This window comes from Cebidichthys violaceus, unplaced genomic scaffold (genome assembly GCF_023349555.1).
Source record: "Cebidichthys violaceus isolate CVI_PGR_0920_01 unplaced genomic scaffold, fCebVio1.0.p SCAF_7, whole genome shotgun sequence".
In the NCBI taxonomy this organism is placed as follows: domain Eukaryota; kingdom Metazoa; phylum Chordata; class Actinopteri; order Perciformes; family Stichaeidae; genus Cebidichthys; species Cebidichthys violaceus.
Window position 1 is genome coordinate 8,738,700 of NW_027176927.1, and position 25,246 is coordinate 8,763,945.

At 43.1% G+C, this 25,246-nt stretch overlaps 1 protein-coding gene across 1 annotated transcript in view; it reads left to right on the forward strand.

Moving 5' to 3' along the window:
* The window catches only part of LOC137890963 (E3 ubiquitin-protein ligase RNF19A-like), a 30,216-nt gene that overhangs the window by 997 nt on the left and 3,973 nt on the right, over positions 1-25,246 (forward strand). Inside the window, exons 2-7 of the mRNA XM_068735346.1 lie at positions 10,860-11,861; positions 20,488-20,696; positions 21,518-21,662; positions 22,016-22,178; positions 23,369-23,483; positions 24,408-24,569. Coding sequence (XP_068591447.1) covers positions 11,143-11,861; positions 20,488-20,696; positions 21,518-21,662; positions 22,016-22,178; positions 23,369-23,483; positions 24,408-24,569 — 1,513 coding nt within the window. The 5' untranslated portion in view covers positions 10,860-11,142. The remainder of the gene's footprint in view (positions 1-10,859; positions 11,862-20,487; positions 20,697-21,517; positions 21,663-22,015; positions 22,179-23,368; positions 23,484-24,407; positions 24,570-25,246) is intronic.

Sequence of the window (25,246 nt, forward strand, 5' to 3'; positions counted from 1 at the left end):
TTATTTATATATATATATGTGTGTGTATATATATATATGTGTGTGTGTGTGTGTGTGTGTGTGTGTGTATGACTTGTATACTTGGGACTAGTGAATGAAGCTGCACTTCTTGTGTCTTTAATCAGCCCTTTCCTAAATCTGGAAGTAAAGGTAGTGGAAGTGTACACTGTAGTGGAAATCTCCAGCTGCCACCCAGTGTACTTGACTTATCATCCTCTACTTCAAACAGACTGAACACTTGGTCCACTTTGCATTTGCCCTGTCACTGTTGTTTGCTGAGTTATGCAGCCACAAGCTGTCATCCTCTGGGTCCTCTTCATTGTGGGAACCTCGGCCCAGTCCAGATATTGTTATTCTGAATAACATCAAACATCAACATAGTGCGTGACCCTCCTTATCATTCAGTCAAGGATCTAAAGTTGAGCTATTTGTGAATGATCTGCTGCCTTTTATACACTTGTCTATTCCATAGCAATACGGTCTACACATTTTAAGTGTTGGGTCTAAATAGCTGACAATGTTATCATAATGATATTTCTATATTGCAAAACAAAATGAATAAGAACAATTGATGTGGAATGAATGTAATGGTTTTTTTTTTTTTTTATAGTTTGTTGCCCACCGTTTTGCAACTTCTTAGTGTTATATTTGCAGCATAAATTGCCCCAAAAAGGGCTCAACACAAACTTGTAGAAGTAGAAGGTCAGGCTGGCAACTGGGCTGCAGCTTTTGGTTGCCCAAACTGAAAATATGGTTGCCATTTTCATTCACCTTATATTTTGAGTAATTAGGATCCTATGCAGTTCAGCATCAGCTTAATAATGAAAATGTGACATAAAAGAACGAAAGCTTTCTTCCTGCAGCTGAACAAAACTCTTTGTAGTTTGTGTTTCATCAGTTGGATTAGTCAAACTATTCACCCCACAATCAAGCAACTTCATTTGCTTTACCATTGTCTCTAAAAAAAAACCCACACAAGTTAAGGTTGTGATACTGGGCTATATAAATAAAATTGACGTGACTATCGTTCAGCACTACAGATTTGTAATAGACATTTGTTGTGTTTGTTATGTGTGCTGGAGGCAGCCTTCCAGACTAATCAGTGTTTGGGTGTCAGAGGCCTCCCATGACTTTGCAGCAGGTTGTCCAGACCTGTGTGTTGTTCCACAGAAAGGTCATTAGCCCAGCGTGACGACCTGGCCTGTGTGCTTGGTGGTGTGTTTTGTCAGGGCCACGGTAAACACAGCTGCACGGCTAGGTGGTGGTGGCCCGGTCACATCAGGGTGCTGTCAATGATTATGTCTTGCATTTATGCATCTTGAATGATCAGGCACCTATCTCATTGTGCTCTACCGTATGTATGCATTGTTGATGCTTTGAAGTAGGATGGCAGTTTGACCCCGTCAGACCTTAGAAAAGAAAAGGAGTAAAACAGACATTTATTTGTTTTCTGTGGTCATTTGAGTAGTACAAAGTCTAAAGCAGACTCCGCTTTATGGTGTATTTGACTATAATGGGACCACAATTTACTAAATGAACATCATGCTGTATTGAAGAAGACTTGAAACTAGAGATTGAGACCATAAACTCATGTTTACAATGTTTACTGAGGGAATAAATCAAGAGAGAAGTAGAGTCATTTTCTCATAGACTTTTTTTATACAATTGGACTTCTTTTTGCAACCAGAGGAGGCGCCCCCTGCTGGTCAGTAGAGACAATGTTAGTTTTAAGACACTCCGCATCTGCTTCATTCGGCAGAACTGGAGGTTGCCTCCTGGTTAGACCCAGCCACCGGCCCGCTGTTTTGAAACCAGTGTAACATTTAAGCATGGTGGAATTAGCAAGCCAGCTAACTAGCCAGCTCTCGGCTAGCTCAACGCTTTAACACTACACTGGTTACAGAAAACAAGCCCAACAGTCAACGTGCTTTCTTATGCTGTGAGAAGAAAGAAAAACTGTGTTCAGATTTCCCCCTAATGTTAGATTTTTTCCCCCTAATGTTTGATTTTGATCCCCTAATTGACTCATGTACATGAATATTACTGATATTTAAATATAGGAATTGATTACCTGAATTATGGAGCTGGTTCATCAGGTGAGGTCACAATGAAGGAGGAAAATGGTTCAAAAGTCAAAGGGGAGATGTACAGTCAAGTGGGCTTAAAAGGAACATCAGTGAATTTATTGATGCAGGCGTCAGGCTCCAGCGCAAACTTAAATGCCATTCATTTACACGGCATCAAAGGATGTTCAATGTGTGTATCGGGCCAGCAAACAACCGTAATTGCATCCTATTCAAGAAGCCGGTGCAAATACAGTATTGAGGGGGTGGTTGCAGCAGTATGAGTGGTACGGCAAACTCTCTACCAGTTGGAAAATGTGTTTTTTTTGTTGTTGTTGTTGTCTTACTCTTATCTGTCTTACCAGGGGAAATGTATCACACACTCCCAGTTTACCAGTCCATCCCTTTCTATTTCACACCCTCTCCCCTGACTTTTAGCTCTCTCAGCTGAGCTGAAATACCAGGATGCTTACCTCATTTCCTCCCCACTTGAGTGAAGTGTGGGAGGGAGGAGGAGGGAGGGAGGGGAGGGGGGCAGCTGGAGACTGTACTGGCTTTGTTGGGGTTGGAAACTTTGTTGCTGTTCTTCTCCCTGTCGGCCAGCCTTGCCTCTCTTTGTACGCTGGACAATGCCTCCCCTGTTCACGCTGCTGTTGTGCTTCTCGTTTGCACCGTTTCCAATCCTTTGCATCTTGCAGGGTCAGATTCAAAACGTAATGCATGACCAATACACTTGTATTTCTCCTCTGTTTCAACAACCATATACCGTGCAGTCTCCCCCCCCCCCCCCCCCCCTTGTTTTCAGCTAGTTCCACACACTGGTGAAACGGAAGGGATGCTGTTTGACTTTCATCCCACATCAGTCAGTAGCCGTTCGGCTCGCCTGCCAGCAGGTTGGCTCTGAGTCCGTTCATGATGCAGTGGGAAGCCTCTCTAATGCAGTGACTGTCCCAGCCCCCGACCATCCCAGGAATGTGCATAGAGGCAGCATTACACAGGAGACAGACGGGCCAGGAATGCAGTCGGGCTGAATACACCGGCTCAGCTGCTGCATTTTTCACTGTTCACATTCCGGGCCTGCCATCACTGTTGTCTCCCTGTTTCTATACCTGTACTTGTCCTTCTTTGAACCTATTGTTGTCTCTGCTTGCACCTTGGTGTATCTCTCATCTCAACTAATAGCGAACTATTGAGTCTTTACTGGCTAAGTTTAGACTTGTGCTGAACCGTTTATAAAAGATAAAAAAAAAAAAATGTCCATTGGCAAAGGTTGTTGCAGGTTGCATTGGCACCTGGTACTTTTGGTATGACCTTGTGAGAGGTTCCAATCGAGCTGACCCTGCAGAACACTGACTGGCTAAGGAGATTCGTCCCTAGAGTCGCTACTTACGGGACATCCTGCGCAAATCCAACCTTTTTAAATAGCCACGCTACCATCCTGTACTCCACTGTACGGACATTCCTCTGCTTGGTTTCCCACAAAAGGATCCAGCAAGAGAACACACAATGTTGTTGTGTGTATGTGTCGGGTTGAAGATGATGTTGCGACAGTTTCACGCGGCGCCGCTATGACGATTGTGGGGGTACTATCTGCAGTGGAAACTAAAAGCGAGTCATGCCGAGCCGCACCGTGCAGTTGAAATGCGGCACTGGTAGAAGAGAATCTAACTATCAACTGAGTGGAATATGGGCATTCATCTGCACATCATCACCCAGGGTGGTCCTCTTCTTGTTGTTAGACTACGGAAAGGTGCTGATTTCCCCAGGAAAAGACGAGGCTTGGATATGGAGAGGTTTGCCCTTTGTAATTACTTTTTCGTTTAGAGTCGGCCTGGCCAGGCTTATGTTTAACCAGCGTGTCAACATGGTTGGGAAAGAATTCAGTGGGAACTTAAAGAGGTCTTAACTCATTGTTTGGTTAGTCGGTTTGTTTTATGTGTACGAGTCTGTGTTTCAAAGTCATTGCGAAAGATGTTCTTTTATGTTGAGGGGACCACTTCGCTCTTTTCGACTATTTCACACACTACAAATATCTTTTGATTATCAAATGTAGTTTATCACTTAAAGTAGATGCATGTATATGCAAAGTATTAGGATAAATAAATGGTATAAGATATTGATTTCACACGATATGTTATGCAAAGCTAAAGATACAGGGAACTAGGTAGGGTGAGTAGGTTCTAAATCTCCCCATTACTTGGGCAAAACAGTTAAAACATCCGGTTTTCATTGAGTGCGTCAGACCATATTTTACCATAATGATGAGCATCAACATAATGGAAAATGTTCCAGTTTTCAAATGGCAATATGCCAGGCACAGTTTGTCCCGCAGTTGCACCCCAGTCATCAAAATATTAAGCCTTTGAAATGAGATTTTGTATGTTATATTGTATAGTTTGATCAGTAGCTTGGTTCACACTTGAGGCTAAATCCCTTTATTTTTAATTTGACATTATACGGAATACTTTTCCATATTCATGTAGGTAAAGATTTATAGGAGAGATTTATTACAGGGGAAAACGATAAATCCCTGCTAGAGGAAATGTGGGTTGTTGCATGTTAGAGTTGGGTGTTCCGTGGTTCTCAGCTTGTGTTTAGTCGTTCTCTCCCAGGCTGCTGCAGCAGGTCAGCTGAGGTCAGCACTGGATCTCTTCTCTCTGGAATGCTCAATGAACTCTGTCCCCAAGGAAAGCTCCGGCTCGTCTGCCAGCTCTCATCTTTCTGTCTGCCTTCTTAGTGCGTTGTTCTCGTGCACACACACACACACGCACACATATGCTCACAGAAATTCTCACGGCACTATTATTTACATTTATTTCTGTTAATGCTCATTTTCACCATACTAAGAGGCCTTTACATACTGCGGCTACTATTGTATATCGAGAGCTTTTATTGTGGAAGGTAATAACCGAAGGAGTGGATCTGGTATGCACTGCTTCTGTCGAGTTGTAAAATTGCAGATAGGCCAGTTTTGATTATTAGGTACAGTGCTGGCTTTACTTTAATGTCAGCTTCATATTTGTCTTATGCACCTGTGGGTCTGTCCACAGCTAATCTCGCATTCTGCTACATAATATTTTGGGTCGAAGGACCTCTTCGCGGTTGCGGTGACTCCCACTTTGTCAAGATTATCAAGATAATCCTAAATATAGTCCCAAGTCACAATACTGTTTAGCTTGCTGTCATGGTGTGGAAGTTAGGAATAGTGCTTGATTTAAAGGTATTTACGCAGCTAGAGAGTGAAAAAGACATTTTTTAAAGCATATTTTGATGATTATCGGGATAATATTGTTAATCGTAATTGGCCAGGAAAATTGCGACATGAAATTGTCATATCGTCCCATGCCTCTGTCAAAATGTAGTCCAGGCAGCTGCACACAGGTTGATGCACGTAATGTTGACCCAAAGTTCACACGTACTAGTTCTGCCTGAAAACTTAAACCGTTCAGCCTTATGCTGTTAGCAACATTTGCTGAGGTTAGCACAACAAGCAGACTGGTGTGCGGGTTGGTCACATTATAGCGAGCTCAATGTTTGATATATTTGTATTTTTAAAATGAAAATTAATGGCCAAAGTTGGCAGTTGGCAAAATGCTTCCTCAGTCCTCAGCAGGAGGATTTCGTCTGTCGCTGACACTAAATACAAGGAAACGTATCCTTATGCATTTCCTTTTTTTTCGTACTGAACTTGAACCGGGCTGTGACTCCTAAACCAGGGTATTAACCAAATCGTCTTCTGTGTCCTGTGACACTCAAACATTTTATCATCTGAGGTTCAAATAAGATGATCGATGTCAGAGCCTCGATTCCAGCATCAATATTGCTCAAATCTGTCCAAACGTGTACAATGAAAACAGATCCCAAGCCTTCCCTCTGGACGTAGTCGCCTCTTTTCAGCAAAAGTGTTTGTTTATAATCCTTAAAAGTATATTATTTCGTCCTTCTCTCACAGCGTCATTAGTGAGCCAATACATGAGTGACGATCCATAATCTCTTGTTTGAGAGGTCGGGGGAGGGGGGGATGTTAAGTTATGGAAAGTGCTCTATTTTCTCTCCTTTTCTCTTTCTGTTAATTTTTCTTTTTCACATTTCTCTTTTAAACATGCCACGTAATCGAGGAGGGGAAATGCACTGTGTGGAAAGCTGCCAAATGACAGGAATATGTCCTGGAGGAGCTAACAAATCCTCAGTTTGCATTTGCCTCTCCCTCCCTCCTTATTCATCTCTACAAAGGGTTTTTTCTCTCAGTATTTTTAGTCTTACTATCTCTAATTTTTTCTTGTTTATCCTCATCTTACCCTTTCCTTCATTTCTCTCTCTGCCCTCACTACTTTCTGCCTCTCTGAGCTCTCTCTCCCCCTGTTCCAGGCTCACTGTACTTAAATCGGCACACTCGATGAGAAAACCTTTACCGCTGACCACAGCCTGCAGCCGATGAGCTGACATAGGTGATTGATTTTGTGAGTGGGACCTAGTCAGAGTCTACCTGCATCATCAGTCCTCTCACCACGCGGCTCTCTGCTCAGCAGCGATAAGCCCGGCCGGTCACGCTGTGGCTGATTTAGATGCGGCGGTAGCCTTGTGACAGACATCAAGGTCATTACGAAGCACCTGACCCACGATCGTCTTTTCATGGTTGAATGAAAACCATTAGCCTTTCACACTCTTGTTTACTACATGCTGCACCCTCATATCTCACTCGTAGTACAGTGCACCTGACAGCAGTGCTGTTGGATTACAGCCCTGCTGGTGGACAAACGCACGACATTCCACTGGATTTCTGTCATGGTCTTTTGCTGCTTTCCTCACCTTTTTTGTTGCATCTCAGTGTTTTGTTGTAAAACTGACTTTTCTGTTAAATGTCCGTTCTTTAAAGCCCACTGTATCGGTCACTGTGTGCACTGCAGACTATTAACAAACGTGCTTTAGTATATGGTGTATGGAAGAATAAGTGTTAACCTCCGATTCTGAAGAGGGAAGCCAATGCTTCATGTCTTAAAGCTGCATTCTCTAGTGTCCACCAGGGGCGACTCCTCTGATTGTATAGAAGTCTATGAGAAAGTGACTCTACTTCTCTCTTGATTTATTCCCTCAGTAAACATTGTAAACATGAGTTTATGGTCTCAATCTCTAGTTTCAAGTCTTCTTCAATACAGCATGATGTTCATTTAGTAAATGATGGTCCATTTAGAGGTGTGTGTGTGTGTGTGTGTGTGTGTGTGTGTGTGTGTGTGTGTGTGTGTGTGTGTGTGTGTGTGTGTGTGTGTGTGTGTGTGTGTGTGTGTGTGTATAAAGCAGAGTAGTGCAGTGCTGGTTGCAGCTGTAGAGGTGCTGCGCTTAGTGCTGTTTTTGATCTTTTTGGTTTAGCGGTGCAGATTGACACCGATTGACTGTTGAGGTTGTTTTACTGCCGCTGCAGTAAGTGCTTATAAAGTATGCACATTTACAGAAGGCGTGTGAGAGCATGCTCTGCAGGCCCCAGCTTGTGTGGTAGATTATTGGTGTGTGTCCCTTGGCACCACTCGCTGTGCGTTTCCAACCCCAGCATGGTTCATTGCCAAGGTGTAACCAAAGACACCGATAAACACACACATTCAGGGGCATGGACACCCAGTGAGCAAGCTGCATTTTTCAGTAGCAGCACTCTCCCTTAAAATAACAGACAATCATTCTCCACCTCTCTCATCACCACTCCCCAGAAACACAACGCTCAACACAGATGCAGAATCACAGGGAGCACAGGTCAGTGATGGGAGAAAACTGTGGGACAAACCTATGGTTCAGCCCCCCCCCCCCCGAGAACAGTTCATACTGGTGTTTCTGTCGTGGGTGTAGATGATCTTGACTCTTACACGACTGTTGATTTGTAGAGGTTGTAGCCTCTGAAGCCGATCCGTACTTAAAGGCTGACCGGGATGCTCCAAGCTTCGACCGTGGCCGTGCTTATTGTTTTTATTTTTTACAAATAGGCTAAACCTATTACCCTGAAAAATCCCAAATAACCCATGAAATTAGGAAAATATATCCAACATTATTCATGATGCATCAAAGTTAATTAGGGAATGCTAATTTTGAGTTGCGTAAAGATGCAAATGCAGCGGTTCTTGCTGTGACACGCACAGCCTGCCACCAGAGAATACAACTTTGTCAAGCAGAGATCTGTTCCTGTTACTGGCAACCGATGCTCGTAAAGAAGACGTTCTCTTTTCCTCTGTGTGAGTGAGTCAAAGAGATTATGACAGTGAGTCTGTACCTTCTTTTTAATTTTTTTTTTTTTTTTTTAGTAACACAGTCTCTAGACAGACTAACCTATAGTTTCTTTGAAAGCCCGATCAATTAAAAAAAAAAAAGCTGACCATGACATTACAGCAACAAAAAAAAGTAAACTGTCAGGATGACAGAATTTGCAGACGGCTCGGTTGATTATTGTTCTTTGTGAGTTGGCTTCTCACAAATGAAGAAGTGGTGAGGCACTCAGTCATGTCTGTTGTACAACTACAATAACCGCTACTGTACATGTCTTTTCCTCCGTGGCACATTTTTAATAAGCTGGCGATGCAAAACGAGCATGTATTCTATTGAAATGTAACAGACCTAACCTCCAAAAAACTGGCATTGGTTCTGGACTGCAGCTTCGTTGGCCTCTGCAGTTGTGCACTGCTTTAGTTTGAGGTCTCCCTCGTCTTTGGCTTTTTGTTTCTCTCTCTGTGTGAAATTCTCAAGTGGTCAAGACGCGCTAATCAGATTGGCCCCAGAAGCCATCTGTACTGATATTATCACTCTGCGTGTGAGTTGCTCAAACACGATTTCAGATACATTTTCATGTTTGGTCATACAGGAAATTGTGAAATGATCCGATCCAACCAGCGCAGCTCTGTCGAAATTCAGAGTGCAAGCTCACGTCTTAGTAGCAGATCTTTAAGGAATCCAACATATTAATCTAGGTCTTTGTTACTGTGAATTGTTCCTTAAATCCTCTGCTGTTTTAAACCCTATTTTTTTTTAACAGTGCTCTGGCCCTGTATAGCTAGATGATGTGGTGTAAAGATATATTTAGTTATATATAATGAATAGTTTGTTAGACCATTCCCCTTGACATTTAACACCATTTTGTTTTAAGCTGATTGATTTCGGGCTGTGACTTCATTTATGTCCCTTAAACGTCCTCATGTCACCTGGAATATTCACAGAATAAAAATGGCGTTTGCTGTCGTCGTCGTCGTCTGAAATGCTGCTGCAGAAAGCAGTCTGCCGAGGCAAAGCCCTGCTGCATTATCTTACACTTCCTCCTGTGTGCCGCTATCGGCAGAGGACAGCCTGGGCCGGGCCTTGTCTCTGTGGATCTCACAGAGGCATCAGAGCGCCGTCCAAGGTTGTCAACCTTTTGTCCTCTCTGTCCTTGGCTCTGTGACCGACGCGCTGATCAGCTACGCAAAAACCTGCACTCTAAAACCAGCTGTGATATCGACTGAGCAAAATGGCAAGAACCAGCAAATACATAGGAATACTGCACAGGTTTATTGACTAAGCATTGGAGGCTCAGAAGGAGGGGGTAGGGCAGAGGTGTGGATGCGTTAAATAAATCATGAAGCCCAATGTCACTGTACAATCCTCTGGTTCATCAGTGAAGTGTATGAACTGCACTGCAGAGTTCATTCTCTACAAGCAGTGACGAGCCGAGCGGCGGACCCATATGCACCTAACCTAACCCCATGCTGGTTGAACGTGTATCGGCAGTTCAATACGTCCCGTGTATGAAATATCTGTCCTCACTGCGCTGCATTCTTCTAAACTTTGCTGATCTGGCCATAGGTCACACCTCTCACTCCCCCCTTCCTCTCCTCACAGTTCTCTTACTCGCAGAACTGAACATCCAGTAACTTAAACTATTTTCCTTTTTTTTGTTTGATGCTGTGACTGCAAAACATTGCCATCTGAAACACTGAGTGTTTTCACATCGTCAGCTGAAGAGGATTGTGATGCCTTTTGCAACAAGCCACCTCTTATGCTCACTCCATGAGCAACAGGCCGCAAGTCATGTTCAATGAAAGCCGGTATCACGAAGCTACAAACTGACGCCGTGACACTTGCCGCCATGTGACGCGCTACAGTTCAAAGTTTTTTTTCAGCGCTCTAACGACGCAGCAAAGCGCCGACCAATCATATGTTTTTGTTTCACCATTTCTGATCCCCTTCTCTCTCCCCACATTTCCTGTTTCGCTCCGTCCTAAAAAAATGTAAAAGTGAACATAGCCTTTAATTCGACATACAGCTCCCCTTCACTGGAACAGGTTTGACCGTCTGTAGCACAGTAGGCTTTAGTGTTGATAGGCTATTACTTGTGATATGCAACCAACCAGATAGTGCTGTGGAAGGACCATTCAGCGAGACTACAGACAGAGAAAGGTGGTTGCTTCAGAGCCAAAATGGCGTATTTCTTTTAATGAATTTATGTTATTGGCAATCAGATTCTGTAAAACAAAGATTCCAATATGGCGCAGATGATAAGCCTATAACCCCTATTATAAATGTTACGATAAATGAAATGCACTGGCTTAATTAATAATGTTCCTTCTCTCTAAGAGATGCAGACTGTGATATGGTTTATTGTATTAGGTTGACTTAAATGAAAAAAATACTAAAGCGGTCTTTAGTCTTTAGTGATTGAATGAATCACGACTTCATTGCACTCTCGCTGTTTATTGAAATTGAATATGAATATATATTAAAATCTCTCCCTCCCTCTCTTCTCTCCCACTACTTGTTTTCTTCTCCCTTCTCTTTTGCTCTCTTCAGGTTCTGTTGCGTCAGTTTCGCCGTAGGTGACCCCCACCCCTCCGCCAAAATCCGGCTGTTAGATGTGACCACGAGGTTGATCAGGAGAAGCCACCATGTCTTAAGCGCAGACGGGCCCTCCGGAGCCCTGTCCCCCCACTCTGGACCGCCCACCCACTCCCCCATCCACCACCTCACCCCTTCCTCCATCCCCATCCCGCTCCCGGACCTCCCTGCACATGCGAGGGACAGGCTCCCCAGCCCCGGCTCCCCGCTGGCACACCCCTCCCCTCCCCCCCTAGAGATGAGCCTGCAGAAGCACCGGCAGCTGGCGGGCGGGGTGATGGGCTCTGACCGGGACCTGCAGTCCACGGCATCCTCCATCTCCCTGCCCTCTGTGAAGAAGGCCCCGAAGAAGAGGCGCCTCTCCCTGGCCTCTCTTTTCAGACGGCGGGGTCGGGAGTCCAAATCGGCGCGCCAAAGGTCCAGAGAGCTGCAGCACCCTGGACCCATGGGGCTCGGAGGGGTGGACGGCATCGCAAGCATAGAGAGCATCCACTCTGAGATGTGTAACGACAAGAACTCTGCCTTCTTCTCTGTGGCTGGGACCGGAGCTGCCTCTTCTTCTTCTGCTGCTGCTGCTGCTGCTGCTGCTGCTGCCTCCACCTCATCTGCCTCAGGGCCTTCCTCCTCCACCTCCTCCTCCAAGGTGGGGGGCGGGGTGGCGGCAGAGCTGCTGGAGTGCCCGCTGTGCCTTCTGCGCCACTCCAGGGACAGCTTCCCGGACATCATGACCTGTCCCCACCGCTCCTGCATCGACTGCCTACGCCAGTACCTGCGCATCGAGATCTCGGAGTCGCGCGTCAACATCAGCTGCCCCGAGTGCTCGGAGCGCTTCAACCCACACGACATCCGCTTGATCCTGGGTGACCGGGCGCTCATGGACAAATATGAGGAGTTCATGCTGAGGAGGTGGCTCGTGGCCGACCCCGACTGCCGCTGGTGCCCCGCGCCGGATTGTGGGTAAGAAGTGAAGTTAAATACAAGGATGCATAAACACCTCCACAATAACAAACACTCACACTGATCCTCTAAAAGCCACAGAAGCCTTTAAAAATATCTCTAACTACTTAGTTAAGGATGTGATATAAAGTGTGTACCCTAGCAAATTAAAGACATTTAGCCAAAGAAATTCAGTCCATTTTTTTTTTTTACTTAAACCCCCCCCCCCCTCAATCTTGTTAACTCTGGGTCATAAATAATCACAGGATCACAGCACAGAGGGAGAGTGACTTCATTCTCTGCTCAGGTAGACATTAGTCCACCATATCTTTACGTAACAAATAGTTGTTTGCTACTACGTGCACACATGTAGGGCCTGTTCTGATTGGTTACCACATGGTTGTATAAAAGAACATTTGTGGTAAGTAAAAGATTAAAGCCATTTTCTTACACCAACTACAGGAGAAGGACTGAGGGGCAGACACGCATATTAAACTGAATGTTTCTATTTTAACCTGTCGCTCACTTTGAAAGTGACGCCACAATGGACAACCAGCAGCTGATTAGTGAAGTTGAAATGAGGAGTTATCTTTTATGATGCCTCGTTGTTGAATTATTTCATAATTTTGAATTAATGAAAGTGACTGTGTGAATCCCATCATGCAGTGCTTTCAGGGAAGGTATTGAATTATTTTATATATTTCTTTTAACTAATTTAAATACATATTGTAATTTGCCCTGTCATTCCCTACCTGCCTGTCTTTCTCTATGTATTTGCTTCAGTTCTATGTCATACTGACTGCGTGTCACCAAACAGTGATCCAGTAGTGCTGGACTGTTTTGCTGTGTAATCCCCTTTTTGAGTGACAGCTCATTGGCTTGCTCGCCCCCCGTCCCTGTCCCGTCCCCCTCACTGTCACCGCAGCGTGACTTTGTAGAGGCCCTGCAGGGTCCAATGGTAACTGCGTCTCACTCTAATCAAATCAGCACCTTATCTGTACAGAGCTGTGTTGAGCTGGCATCTGTCTAAAGTGTATTTTCTGCTTGCTCTTCAGAACTCACCAGTTAAGCTTAGTTTACGCCAGAAATTGGCGTAATGACAGCCGGCGAGTGGTCGCGGCGCTTGGTAGCAAATATTTCTGTGTTAAAAGCTCTATTTACATGTCATGGGATTATACAATGAAGGCCAATTCACTTTTCTTTTTTTTCTTTTTTATATTGATAGTAGGCATTAATTAGACATTTACAGATGTCTTTCAGACAATGTACACTGCGTGTGCAGATTTTCAGATGATGCTCATTATAGTTATACATATATAGAACAATAAGTAAAAAAATAAACAAAGAACAAAAAGAAAAGTGATCTATTCTCTATGGTACGTTCATCGATTTCTGAAAATATAATCAGGTCTATGGGGTGTTATGTATGTAACCCATTTTTCCCAATATGACAAAAATTGTTCCAGTTTGTAGTTGACAGCTGTTTTCTCCATTTTGTAAATGTCCATTGTAATGTCCATTGTAATGTCCATCCATGTATTCAGAGTGGGTCTCTCTTGTGACAAGCATTTCCTGGTAAGAGTCTTTTTGCCGGCTGCCAGAAGTACATTTATTAAATATTTGTCTCTTTTTGACAATGTTTTAGGTAAATATCCAAGATACATGGTCTTACTTTCTAGAAGTATTTCACCTTCAAAAATGTTTTGATACAGTGTGTATCCCTCTCCACTAGTCTGTGATAACAGGGCAGTCCCCAAAACCATGGTAATGGTTTGCATTGTGGTTTCCACATCCTCTCCAGCAATCAGGAGGGTTACTATCATAGTGGCATTTCTGAGAGGCTGTAATAAAATACTGTATCACATTTTTCCTCCCAAACTCTCCACGTCTGGTCAGCTGGTACACTTCCATTGAAATTTTCATATTACTGTCCATTCTTATTATTTGTTATTGTCTTGTTATTCCTCCCTCTTTCTCCCATTTTGTTTTAATATAAGAGGTTGAATGTGTTTGTACAGATATTTATACAGTATATACATGAGATGGTTTTACTGCCTATATCTGAGTTATATGCTTTTCTAAACGGCTCTATCAGATATGTACTTGTGTACTTGTGTATCGATAGAAGTCCTGTTTTTCTAGTGAGTGTTTCTCTTTAAGAGTTTCAAAACTTAGCAGTGTGCCTCCTTTCATTATGTTGCACATGGCTGTTATTCCTGTAGCTGTCCAATCCTTAAATCTAGCTTCCTATTTATTTGTTGTGAAGTCATAATCATATGCACACCATTTAAGTGTTACCATATCTCCCTCTAGTTTGTGTTCTCTTATAATGGTTTTCCATACTTCACCCATGACTTATCCGGAGGATTTATGTGACTTTGTAGATTATCAGCTAGGATTGCCTGCATGGGGTTGGAAGTTATTTTCTCTTCAATGTATTTCCATTGAGCCCCATACGATGGGTTGCACCAGCATATTACTGCATCATCTGTGCTGCAAAATGCTAATCTCTAAGAGAAGGTAGGCCCCATCCTCCCTTTTCTTTAGGTAGTTGTGAGGTTTTGAGACAGACCCTGGGTCTTTTTCCTGTCCAAATATACCGAGATAACATCTTGTCCCGTTTATTAAATTGGTTTTGATTAATCTCCATTTGAAATAGATAAAGGAGTCTGGGCAGTATATTCATTATAATGGATTCAATCCTCGCAGTGAAACTTAAGAAAGTGATTAAGTTCCATCTTGCTATGTCTTCCTTCATTTTTCTTATTAGTGGATCATAGTTATATTCTGCAAGTTTTGTAAGATCTTTTGTAATATTGATGCCCAGATATTTGAAGGATGTTGTTTGCCATGCAATGTATTTATTTTCAATTTCTCTATAGTTGGCTATAGTTGTATGAGAGTAACTGGGTTTTACCCACGTTAATCTTGTACCCTGATAGTTTACCATACTGTTCAAATGACTGCATCAGTAAGTAGGTAAAGAGTATGTTGGTTGCCCCAGGTAGATCAAAATGTCATCTGCGTAGCAGGCCAATTTGTGCGCCGTCCCTTTAATGGTAATTCCTCTAATATCTTCATTTTGTCTGATGTATTGAGCTAGCAGCTCCAAATATAATGCGAAGAGTAGTGGTGACCACGCACAACCCTGTCTTGTACCTCTTTCTAGATTGAAATAGTTTGATAAGTGTCCGTTGATTTTAATTGTGGTGGTGGGATTGTCATATAATGCCTGAATAGTTTTAATAATTGTGTCATGTAGACCAAATCTGTGAAGGACTCTATAAAGAAAAGTCCACAAAGACCTTTTCTGATCACTATTGCTTTGATCTTATTTTTTTGTATACGATCCATAATGTGTAATGTCCTTCGTATATTATCTTGTGTTTGGCGTTGTTGTATAAACCCTGCTGGTCATTATGTCTCAGCAATGGGTAAAAACTCCTCTAATCGTCTTGCTATGATGGAAGTGAATAATCTATAATCTATATTTAGAACCAATATTGGTCTAAATGATCCACATTCCATTTTATCCTTGCCTTCTTTTGGAATAGCTGAGATCATTGCTTCTTTCCAGCAGGGTGGTGTTTGCGCCTGTTTTAAGGGAAGTACCACAGGAATCGGCACATTTTTAAATTCCTTATACCACTCTGCCGTATGACCATCTGATCTAATTTGAACCTATATTGCAGATCTTAGTTCATCTTTCGTTATATCTGCCACCATCCCTCTATTGTGGTCTTCATTTAAAGTGCGAAATAGAGAATTTTTGTAAAAGCGTTGAGTTTTCACTTTTTACATTTTTTTTATCACTTTTGTTCTTGGATCCCTAATTCTGTGAATTGTGTTTTCTGCCATCTTCTTTTTCAATTTCCATGCTAGTATGTTTATTCATTTGGATCCACTTTCATAGTGTCTCTGTTAAAGAACATGAAGTTTCTCTTGATTTTGCCCTCCGTTCATGCTCGGAGTCTGTGGACTCCACATTCGCCTTAATTGAAGATGCATCTAGGTGGCGAAGATGCATGTAAGAACGTTGTCGGATAAAGTTGGAAACTAATTTTATTTTGGACACACCATAAGCATGTAAGCATGAACCACTGAGATCTAGTGACATAGTGAATACCAGGCACAGAACACATCGCTGTTTGAACAGTTGTACTTTGGTAGAATCGTGATCCTCAAGCCTCCATGAGCCCGTCTCTATCGGGTTTAAAACTCTCACTCTGTCTTTGCCGTCTCTCTCACTCACAGCCATTTCCTTTTCTTCCAGGAATTGTTTGAGGTCAGCTGGTTATGAATCCCATCAGACTTTCTCCAAGTACTGTTTGTACCTTTATTCATGACGCCAAAGTGACCTTGAATACTTTGTTTTGAGGGATGTCCTGTTCCTGACCGTGACCAGAAAAGAAGCAAATTTATTTTGATGGTTAAAAAAAAAAAAGAGAAAAGGTGAGAGGTGTAATAGGTTTAGCATAAAAGAATGTGAGACTGTAGCCTTGGATGAGCTTCCCTGCTCTGCTTTTAGCTGGAGTAGGTCCTCTCTACTGGGCAGGTCAGTATTGGCATAATTAATATTTCAAAGAAATTACAATATAGCCAAGATATACAGATGTTGACCGGGTGTTTCCTGGCTCAAAAGAAGGCCGAAGTGTTGCTATACTAATCATGTGTACCCTGACGGCATGGCCTTCAACTGGCTAAAGCAAATCACCTTTTACAAGCAACATGTTGTAGGAGTTCTAATTATTACAGGATTGAAGAATATAAGAACTGTTACAGGGATAGTCAGTGGTAGTGTCTGTAATGTGAAATCCTGGATAGTAAATGTTCATTTGCAATTTCTTTTAATTCTTTTTACTGGTCCCAGTAATATTTGTCCCTAAAATGTAATATCTAGTAGCATATCACATGACATGGTTATTAATACTGATATACTTAATATCTTTAAACAAATGGATCCTGCTGGAAAAAAATCTGCACCAAAGTAGATCTATCTGTGAAGTATTAAAAAGATATAAAACAACAACAACTTCTTACTTCCTAAATTAAATCATTTGCTTTATCAGCAGTATTTGTACCAGTCGTGTTCTCCGATGTGTTGTAATGTAACTAATAGCATAGTAACTAGTAACTAATAGCATGTTCGTCAGATGTCTGTTTGAACTACTTAATGTTCTTACATTTGTCCAGATGGCAACAGACGCACAGTGGCCTTGTAGTTCAGGCACACATGTAGAGGTGCATGGAGTTTGCAACAGCATTTATTAACCCGTGCGGGTTAATAAAATGTAATAAATATTTTATTTATATATTTATTTATTTATTTATTTATATTTATATATATATATATATATATATATATATATATATATATATATATATATATATATATATATATATATATATATATTTATTTATTTATAATATAAAAGAAGATTTTTCTTTTTTCCCCCCGTAAGCAGCAGAGAGACTGCCGACCCGGCTTTGCCAGCCAAAAACGTTGTCCATCCAAAAACACAGAAAAGGCCGGTTTAGCAGCACCTTTACCGTGCCGATCATGATACGACGCCATCACATGTTACAAAGGAAGAATCCACCAAGCTTGTTAAAATAGTGTTTTCCATAAAGACACCCGTCGCAGTTTTGTCAAGAGCTGAAGGCGGGACAACATTTGACGGAGGCAGCCTCCTGGTGTTCTCTATGGTAGGAAGTATTGATATTGTATTGATGGGCTGGTCTTCTCTAGTCTTGCTCCTTTCAGTGTCACTGACACTGAGCAAAGGCATTTGGCCTTCATTTAGTGTCGTGGTTGACTGTTGGCTCCAGTTTTTTGTGGCGTGTTCACCATAGTTGCTGTTAGTTCACTGTTCTTTGTCAATTTTATAGGATTGGAAACTTTACAGTAGCAGTGTCAGTTTATTTCATAATGTACGTGTGTCTGTGGTCAGCTGTCTGTTGACTGTAACTCTACAGTGCAATGGTCCTTTAGAGAGTCTTTCTTTCCTCTATTACGTCCACATTTGTCAGACAGCGAATGTGTATCTTTTGTGGTGGGAGATTAGATATTATTTTTGTCCTTCCAATTCATTTTTTTCAATATCTCTGCAGCTTTTCTCTCTCTGTCATTTCCTCTTGCTTTTTCCTCTTTTGTGCAACTCGGAGGCTTTGGCCAATATGACGCAGTGTATCGCCTCGTTATTTGTGTGCATCGTGAAAGAGAACTTTGCACAGAAGGCCCATTTGGACCGATGAACCCCTCTTGGAAACGATAGCTTCAGCCTTTCTGTGATTTGGCCCACATAACCGGGTGCACCTTGTACAGGCTTCAGAGAGGTTCTGGGCCTGAGCCCACTCATCCAGCCAGCCAAGTGATTCCTGGGCCAGGGCAAAAAAAAACAACTAAGAACTTTTTACAGCATTTTGACAGTGTTGTTTTAATCTGATGCTTTTGAATAGAATACAGTTTATCTCTGGCTGTATATCTTGTTGGTCACTGCTATGGTAGTCGGATATAAACAATGTTAAACTACTTTCTTTCCCAGACTCTCTGGTAGGAAGGATTTGTAGTTTTGACCTTTTTTTAGAAACAGGACGCTGGTGTTGGTTACTGTTATTGGTGTGATACATTTAGGGAGCTTTAAAATTGTGAAGAGTAGTAAAAGAGAAACTGCTGTGGTCTAAACCGATCTGGTGTTCTGTTGTTGTGGCAGCACCACAGCCACGGCATTCTCTCTCCCTAACATCTGTCCAGTCTTCTTCAGTCCCTTGGTCTGATTTACCGACAACGATTTTGAACAAGATTGACCCGTCTCTGCTATTCTTCACAGTCTGCATTCTAGACTCAATCCCTCAGCAGAGTAAAACGATCCGCAGCAGAGGAAGTCTCCCTGGCTCCCCACGGCTCTGTGATTGAAACCTTATCTTGGATCGGTCACAGAGGGGGACCGGGAGGCTCCAGTCAGATCCAACTACGTAACGTGCTCCAGGGTTTCCCTCGGGACACGGGCTAGCCAGTAGTTTGCAGCTGTCATCTTTGAGCAGATGGACTTTTCTTATTTCTCTGAATTGTCTCTTCGTCAGCACTACCTGCTGTTCTGTCCCGCCTCGGCTGAAAGCGTCACATGTCGCATCACGTCACTCTGTCAGGGGCTCTCGCGGTACCGAGTGTCATCTAGATACACATGCAATTTAAGAAGCTGTCGCTACTGAAGGCACCAGGCAGACTGACAACAGCTGTGGACTCCACTCCAGAATCTTCTTAACACAATACAACTGACCCTTACAATGTTCTGTTTAGAACAAGATCACACTTATCATGTTCATTTACTCGCTGATGGTCTGGACAACAGTCTCACATTATAGCCTTTGTTGTGCAAAATAGCAGTGCTGCCCTTTAGGTTCCAAGTTTTTTAATTTGTATAAACGAATTGTTTCTTGTGAGCTTAGTGGCGGAGGTAGCAAGGGTAGACGACATCCGCAGCACATGGCGAAAGAAAGATTTGTTTTTCAAAAGATGTTGTTTAAAGGTGCTAAATTCGACATTCACGTCATTAATAAAGCAGCAAACGGCTATTGTCTATGTACAGATATAGTGGAGTGACGTCTGCGTGAGCACAGAATCGAGTCACACTCCAGTGTGTTGTATTTAGAGCTTCTTTGTGCTTTGTTTGCATAGACTTTCCAGTGCATCACTGGTTAGCTCACAGAGGCCTCTGCACTGCTCTCACACGCCGGTAAAAGCCGACGTTTGTTCCGACCGATGATGTTGTTCCCTAAGCAAACGTCTGGTTCCTCAGGTTAACATTGTTAGCTCTGTTAGCTCTGTCAGCACCGTTGGCTGCGAGCCGCCGGCACCACCGTCGCCATGTTGAGAGCCGTGGTGGAGGCAATAGAAATGCTCTGAATTCCGTACAGAGAACCGTTTTAGTGTGAAGAGAAAGGCTTGTCAGTAGTAATTAACGATGCTAGTTTTCTCCACAGCACCAGTGGATTGTGAACCAAACAGTGAGTCACATAGACTATATATGGTGCGTCATGGGGGAGTTTTACACCGTCATAGATCAAGATATATTACAACACATTTACCTGAGGGGAGAGACACACACACACACACACACACACACACACACACACACACACACACACACACACACACACACACACACACAGTGTCAACGCAGTGATTGAGGACGGACAAAGCATCATCACTCATGTCAGCAGTACTGACAGCCTCGAGATGCATCACAGCGCTGATGAAAAGAGGGAGACAGAGTGGTCTAGTTTGCCATTTTAGCAGCTCACTAATGTACTGTCAGTATAAGAAGATGGATCCAGCTGGTGTTTTTAAATGGACCCCAGCTACATCAGTATCAAGCATTATTAAAATGAACAGTTCTGCATCGCCTCTTTTCAAATGTGGACCGTTGTCTGTACCTTTTTTATTTTATGTGCACATACTTTTACTTATATACGCATCACTTTCTTGTAACTGACATTTTGGCATTTGTTATTGTTTTCATTTGTACTTAGACACAAATTTAGCTTTTTCCTGTGACCTCGGTGCATTTAGACAAAACTCATTCTGCGAAGTCATTGTGTGGTTAATCGTAACGCCTGCCTGAGAACATTGTTTGTCTCCCACCAGGTATGCTGTCATCGCTTTCGGGTGCGCCAGCTGTCCAAAGATCACGTGCGGCAGGGAGGGCTGCGGCACAGAGTTCTGTTACCACTGCAAGCAGCTGTGGCATCCCAACCAGACCTGTGACGCGGCGCGGCAGCAGAGAGCCCAGAGCCTCCGCCTGAGGACGGTCCGCTCGTCCTCCCTCAGCTACAGCCAGGAGAGCGGCGCTGCAGGTCAGCCTGCTCGTTTCTTTTTCCCAGTGTTTATGCCATGCATCAGGATCTTTGTATCAAGTGTAATGATGCGGGAGATGGATTGGCAGCATAGGTCAGAACCATAGACTTTATATACGAAGTGGACGTAGTCATTATGACATCACCCATTGGTTTGTGGACTGCAGTTATGAAGCCTTGAGTTTGGCGATTTTGCTGTCGACATCTTGGTTTACGGCCGTCACCATGTTGTTTTTTCGCAACCAATGAACGGACATTACCATATTTTGAATGCGGAGGAATGACGTAGAAATGCCATACGCGGCTCAGGTAGCGGCAGCGACCTGTCAATCACAGTAAGCCCGCCCTAAAGCATACTCCTCTTTATGGTCTAAATGGACCATAATTTACTAAATGTACATCATGCTGTATTGAAGAAGACTTGAAACTAGAGATTGAGACCATAAACTGTTTACAATGTTTACTGAGGGAATAAATCAGAAGAGAAGTAGAGTCATTTTCTCATAGACTTCTATACAACCAGAGGAGTCGCCTCCTGATGGTCATTAGAGAGAATGCAGCTTTAAGACACTTCAGCATTGGCTTCACTCAGCAGAGCTGGAGGTTGCTGCCTGGTCAGAATGCTGTGAGTTGTGACAACTATTTGTCCCTTTTACTTAACTGCTTTACAAAGAGACAAATAAATGTTTCTTTTTTTTCTCACCATGATGAAGTTTAGAAGACCTAACCCTGACCGTCCAGGCCGAGTTTGTTTGTTCGATAGCAGACAAATGAATTCTATCTTGCACATTGAAATCCTGTTCTCTTTCCGTCTCTCTCAGCCGACGACATTAAGCCGTGTCCGCGCTGTGCCGCTTACATCATCAAGATGAACGACGGCAGCTGTAACCACATGACCTGCGCCGTCTGCGGCTGCGAGTTCTGCTGGCTCTGCATGAAGGAGATCTCGGACCTGCACTACCTGAGGTCAGTTTGTCGACAGGCATGCACACAGACTGTTGTTTTTTATTCATTGATTTTTGTTGCTGTGAAAATGTGTCACTTTTATTCGCTGGTTTGGTAGGTTGATCAGAGTTTTGGTGCCCCTGTACTGGCAGAGATTTTGAAACCTGTACAGCAAGTTTCGTTGGCCTGCCTCTCTAAATTCATCAATAAAGTATTTTTGTGACGGCCATAAAGCCTGCAGCACAGGGAGAAACATTTTCCCGTCAGTTGTGTAACATGGGATGAAAACGCTAAAGAGCTATTACTGTTACTGACTGTATGACGCTCAGCCCCCATTGTTTTCTCTCTTAATCTCCCCCCTCTGCCTCTCTCAGTCCGTCAGGCTGTACTTTCTGGGGGAAGAAGCCATGGAGCAGGAAGAAGAAGATCCTTTGGCAACTGGGAACACTGGTGGGCGCCCCCGTCGGCATCGCACTCATCGCGGGCATAGCCATCCCCGCCATGATCATCGGCATCCCCGTGTACGTGGGGAGGAAGGTGAGGCTCCGGAGACCCGTTCATGTGAAGTACTCTGGAACATATTTCTGTTTTCCTGCTCAGGGTTTTCTCTACCTGAATGAGGCAGAATATTGACAGCGTGAGCGTTTTCAGTTGTAAACATAGTGTTAAACAACCAGGCATATCTCAATCAAACACACTGCATCAATCAGTAACTAAAGTACATTGTAAAAACCAGCACACATCATGTACTTTGTATTCTAAGTTATCTGAAGCCAGCTGAGGTCGTGTGTGTGTGTGTGTGTGTGTGTGTGTGTGTGTGTGTGTGTGTGTGTGTGTGTGTGTGTGTGTGTGTGTGTGTGTGTGTGTGTGTGTGTGTGTGTGTGTGTGTGTGTGTGTGTGTCATTACAATGAAATGAAAGCATTCAGACTCTCTAGAATTCCCCCTCTCGAGTCTGCCAAGAAGAAGCCAGCAGAGCCAACAAACGTTTCCTTCCCCCGACAAAAGCAGACCACATTCGGCAGTGATCACGAGTGAAACATCTGAGCATGAATCACCTCCATTCCTCATGCGCCCGGATGAATGTAGCTGTTCGGCTCTTGATTTTGTTTTTTTAATCTGCATCCTGGAGGAGCATTACACCGATGCAGTCTGGTCACGTCTCACACACCACTGTTACGATGATAGTGAACGAGCAGCCTTTGTTGGTTGCAGTTGAGATGTATATTTATCGTTTTTTTTGTTTGTTGTTTTTGTTTTTTTGTGCTATTTGGGGTTCAGAGCAGCAGAGAACTCTGTCAGCCAAATCAGTTGGAAATAGTTTGTCTCAACTTCAAATCTAACTTAACAACTGTACATTTTGGGGGGTTTTTCTTCCGCATCTTGTAGTCTCTAGATGTGTGCCAGTTTTTAATAGCTTTTTTTAAATTGTCTATTGATAGTATATTAACTCAATTTAAAATGTTTTCACTGCTGCTGGCAGACTTTGATGTATCCTCAAAATCTAGCCAGCTGTCACATAGTGGCTGGTTACTGCAGCGTGACGCCACTCTGGCCTGGTGGCTACAGTGTGTGAAGGTATTTCTGTTTTTACCAGATTTACTTTATTTGTTTATTTTGCTATGACCACCCTCTACCATAAAGTGTGTGAAATGTAAACTGTAATAATAACGACATGCTAGTTAAGAGAAGTTCCTGCGTGTCTCATCGTTCCCTTTTTCTCTGTCAGATCCACAACCGCTACGAAGGCAAAGATATCTCCAACCACAAGAGGAACCTGGTGATCGCTGGTGGAGTGACCCTCTCTGTCATTGTGTCTCCGGTGGTGGCTGCAGTCACTGTCGGTCAGTCTATTCTCCAACATGCACTACCTCCTTCTTTTCATCTCGGTGGCCGCGGCCAATAGTGTTTTTGTGAAATGACCCGGAAGCATCTAAGAGCTGGTTGGATTCTCTAAATGCTAAAGGAAAGGTGCTTCAATGCCCTCTTTTCTTATCACCTTTAGCATAGGATATACTGGACCATTCTTTTCTGAATGGAAAGGAGATAATACCATCCCATAATTCCTTGTGACGTTTAAAGCGACGCACCATTCTGCCGGCAGTAACGTTGCTGCTGTTTTAATTGTACACCTTGGATAAATTGAAAACATCCGTGTGATTCTATTTTGGACAGTGTTGAATTTGTCGCTCATCATTTTCTGTGTGTTCTAAAGAAGAAGGAAAAAAGAAAGCTTTCACCATTGCATAGTGTAAGTGCAGTCATTACATTACATTACAGTCATTTAGCAGACGCTTTTATCCAAAGCGACTTACAATTCAGTATCTATCTACACACCGTAGGCACAGCTACAGGAGCAATTTTTGGGGTTAAGTGTCTCATTGACATGAGACTAGCGGAGCAGGAGCCGGGATCGAACTGCCGAACCTCTGATTGAAAGGCGGCCCTGCTCTCCACTTAGCCACGGTCACCCCAGTCAGACTCTCCCTCACATCTTTCCTTGTCTTGATGTTTTCTTCAGGTTAGGGGAAGACAAAGGACTGTTGGACAGCATGTCCCTAGCTCTGTATGAGCTCTCTGCATGCCCCAGGATCTTTATTGACATATCCTTGTTTGACTCTGCTAGCTTCAGGAATTTCTTTTGTTTAATCTTAAGAGTTCATATTTGGCAAAAAGTTTCCTTTCAAAGGCATGAGGCAAAGGTTTATTATTATTTTTACAGCGTCTTGGTCTAATATGTCCCTGGTGTCTCTCTTTCACCCCCTCAGGCATCGGAGTTCCCATCATGCTGGCCTACGTCTACGGCGTGGTGCCCATCTCGCTGTGCCGTAGCGGAGGCTGCGGCGTCTCCGCTGGTAACGGCAAAGGCGTTCGCATAGAATTCGACGACGAGAACGACATGAATGTCGGCAGCGGGGCGGCTGCCACCGGTGAGCTTCAGTGTCCCCGCCACCGTCGGCCAACAATAGATAGATAGATAGATAGATAGATAGATAGATAGATAGATAGATAGATAGATAGATAGATAGATAGATACTAACTTTATTGATCCCGCGAGGGGAAATTATTTTGTTTCAAGCAGCAATAGGTTCCAGAGCAGCAATAGGTTACAGGTATAAAAATCTTAATATTATATATAAAGAAAAAGAAAAATACAAGAAAAATACACGTCACAATACACAACATATACAATTATAATAGAGTAAAGATGTTATATAAAAAATGCACACTATATACACAGTGAATAGAATAACAGAATAATATTAAATCAACTAAATAAACAGTAGTGCAGAGGTTTAACGATTTGATTTGGCCCGAGGTGATTTGTTATAGAGTCTTATAGCGGTAGGCAGGAATGTTCTTCTGTATCTGTCCGTATGACAGCGGAGCTGGATCATTCTGTTGGAGAAAGTGCTCCGCTGTCCCTGCAGTAGGTGGTGGAGAGGGTGGTCCTGGTTATCCAATATGGATAATAGTTTCTTCAGTGTCCTCCTCTCCACCACCTGTTCCAGATAGTCTTATATAGAATGGTCCTTTTTGCTGACAGATGCACTACAGAAATCAGCTGCTGGTTTCACAGATGTCAAGTGTTCTTTTAAAGATAACT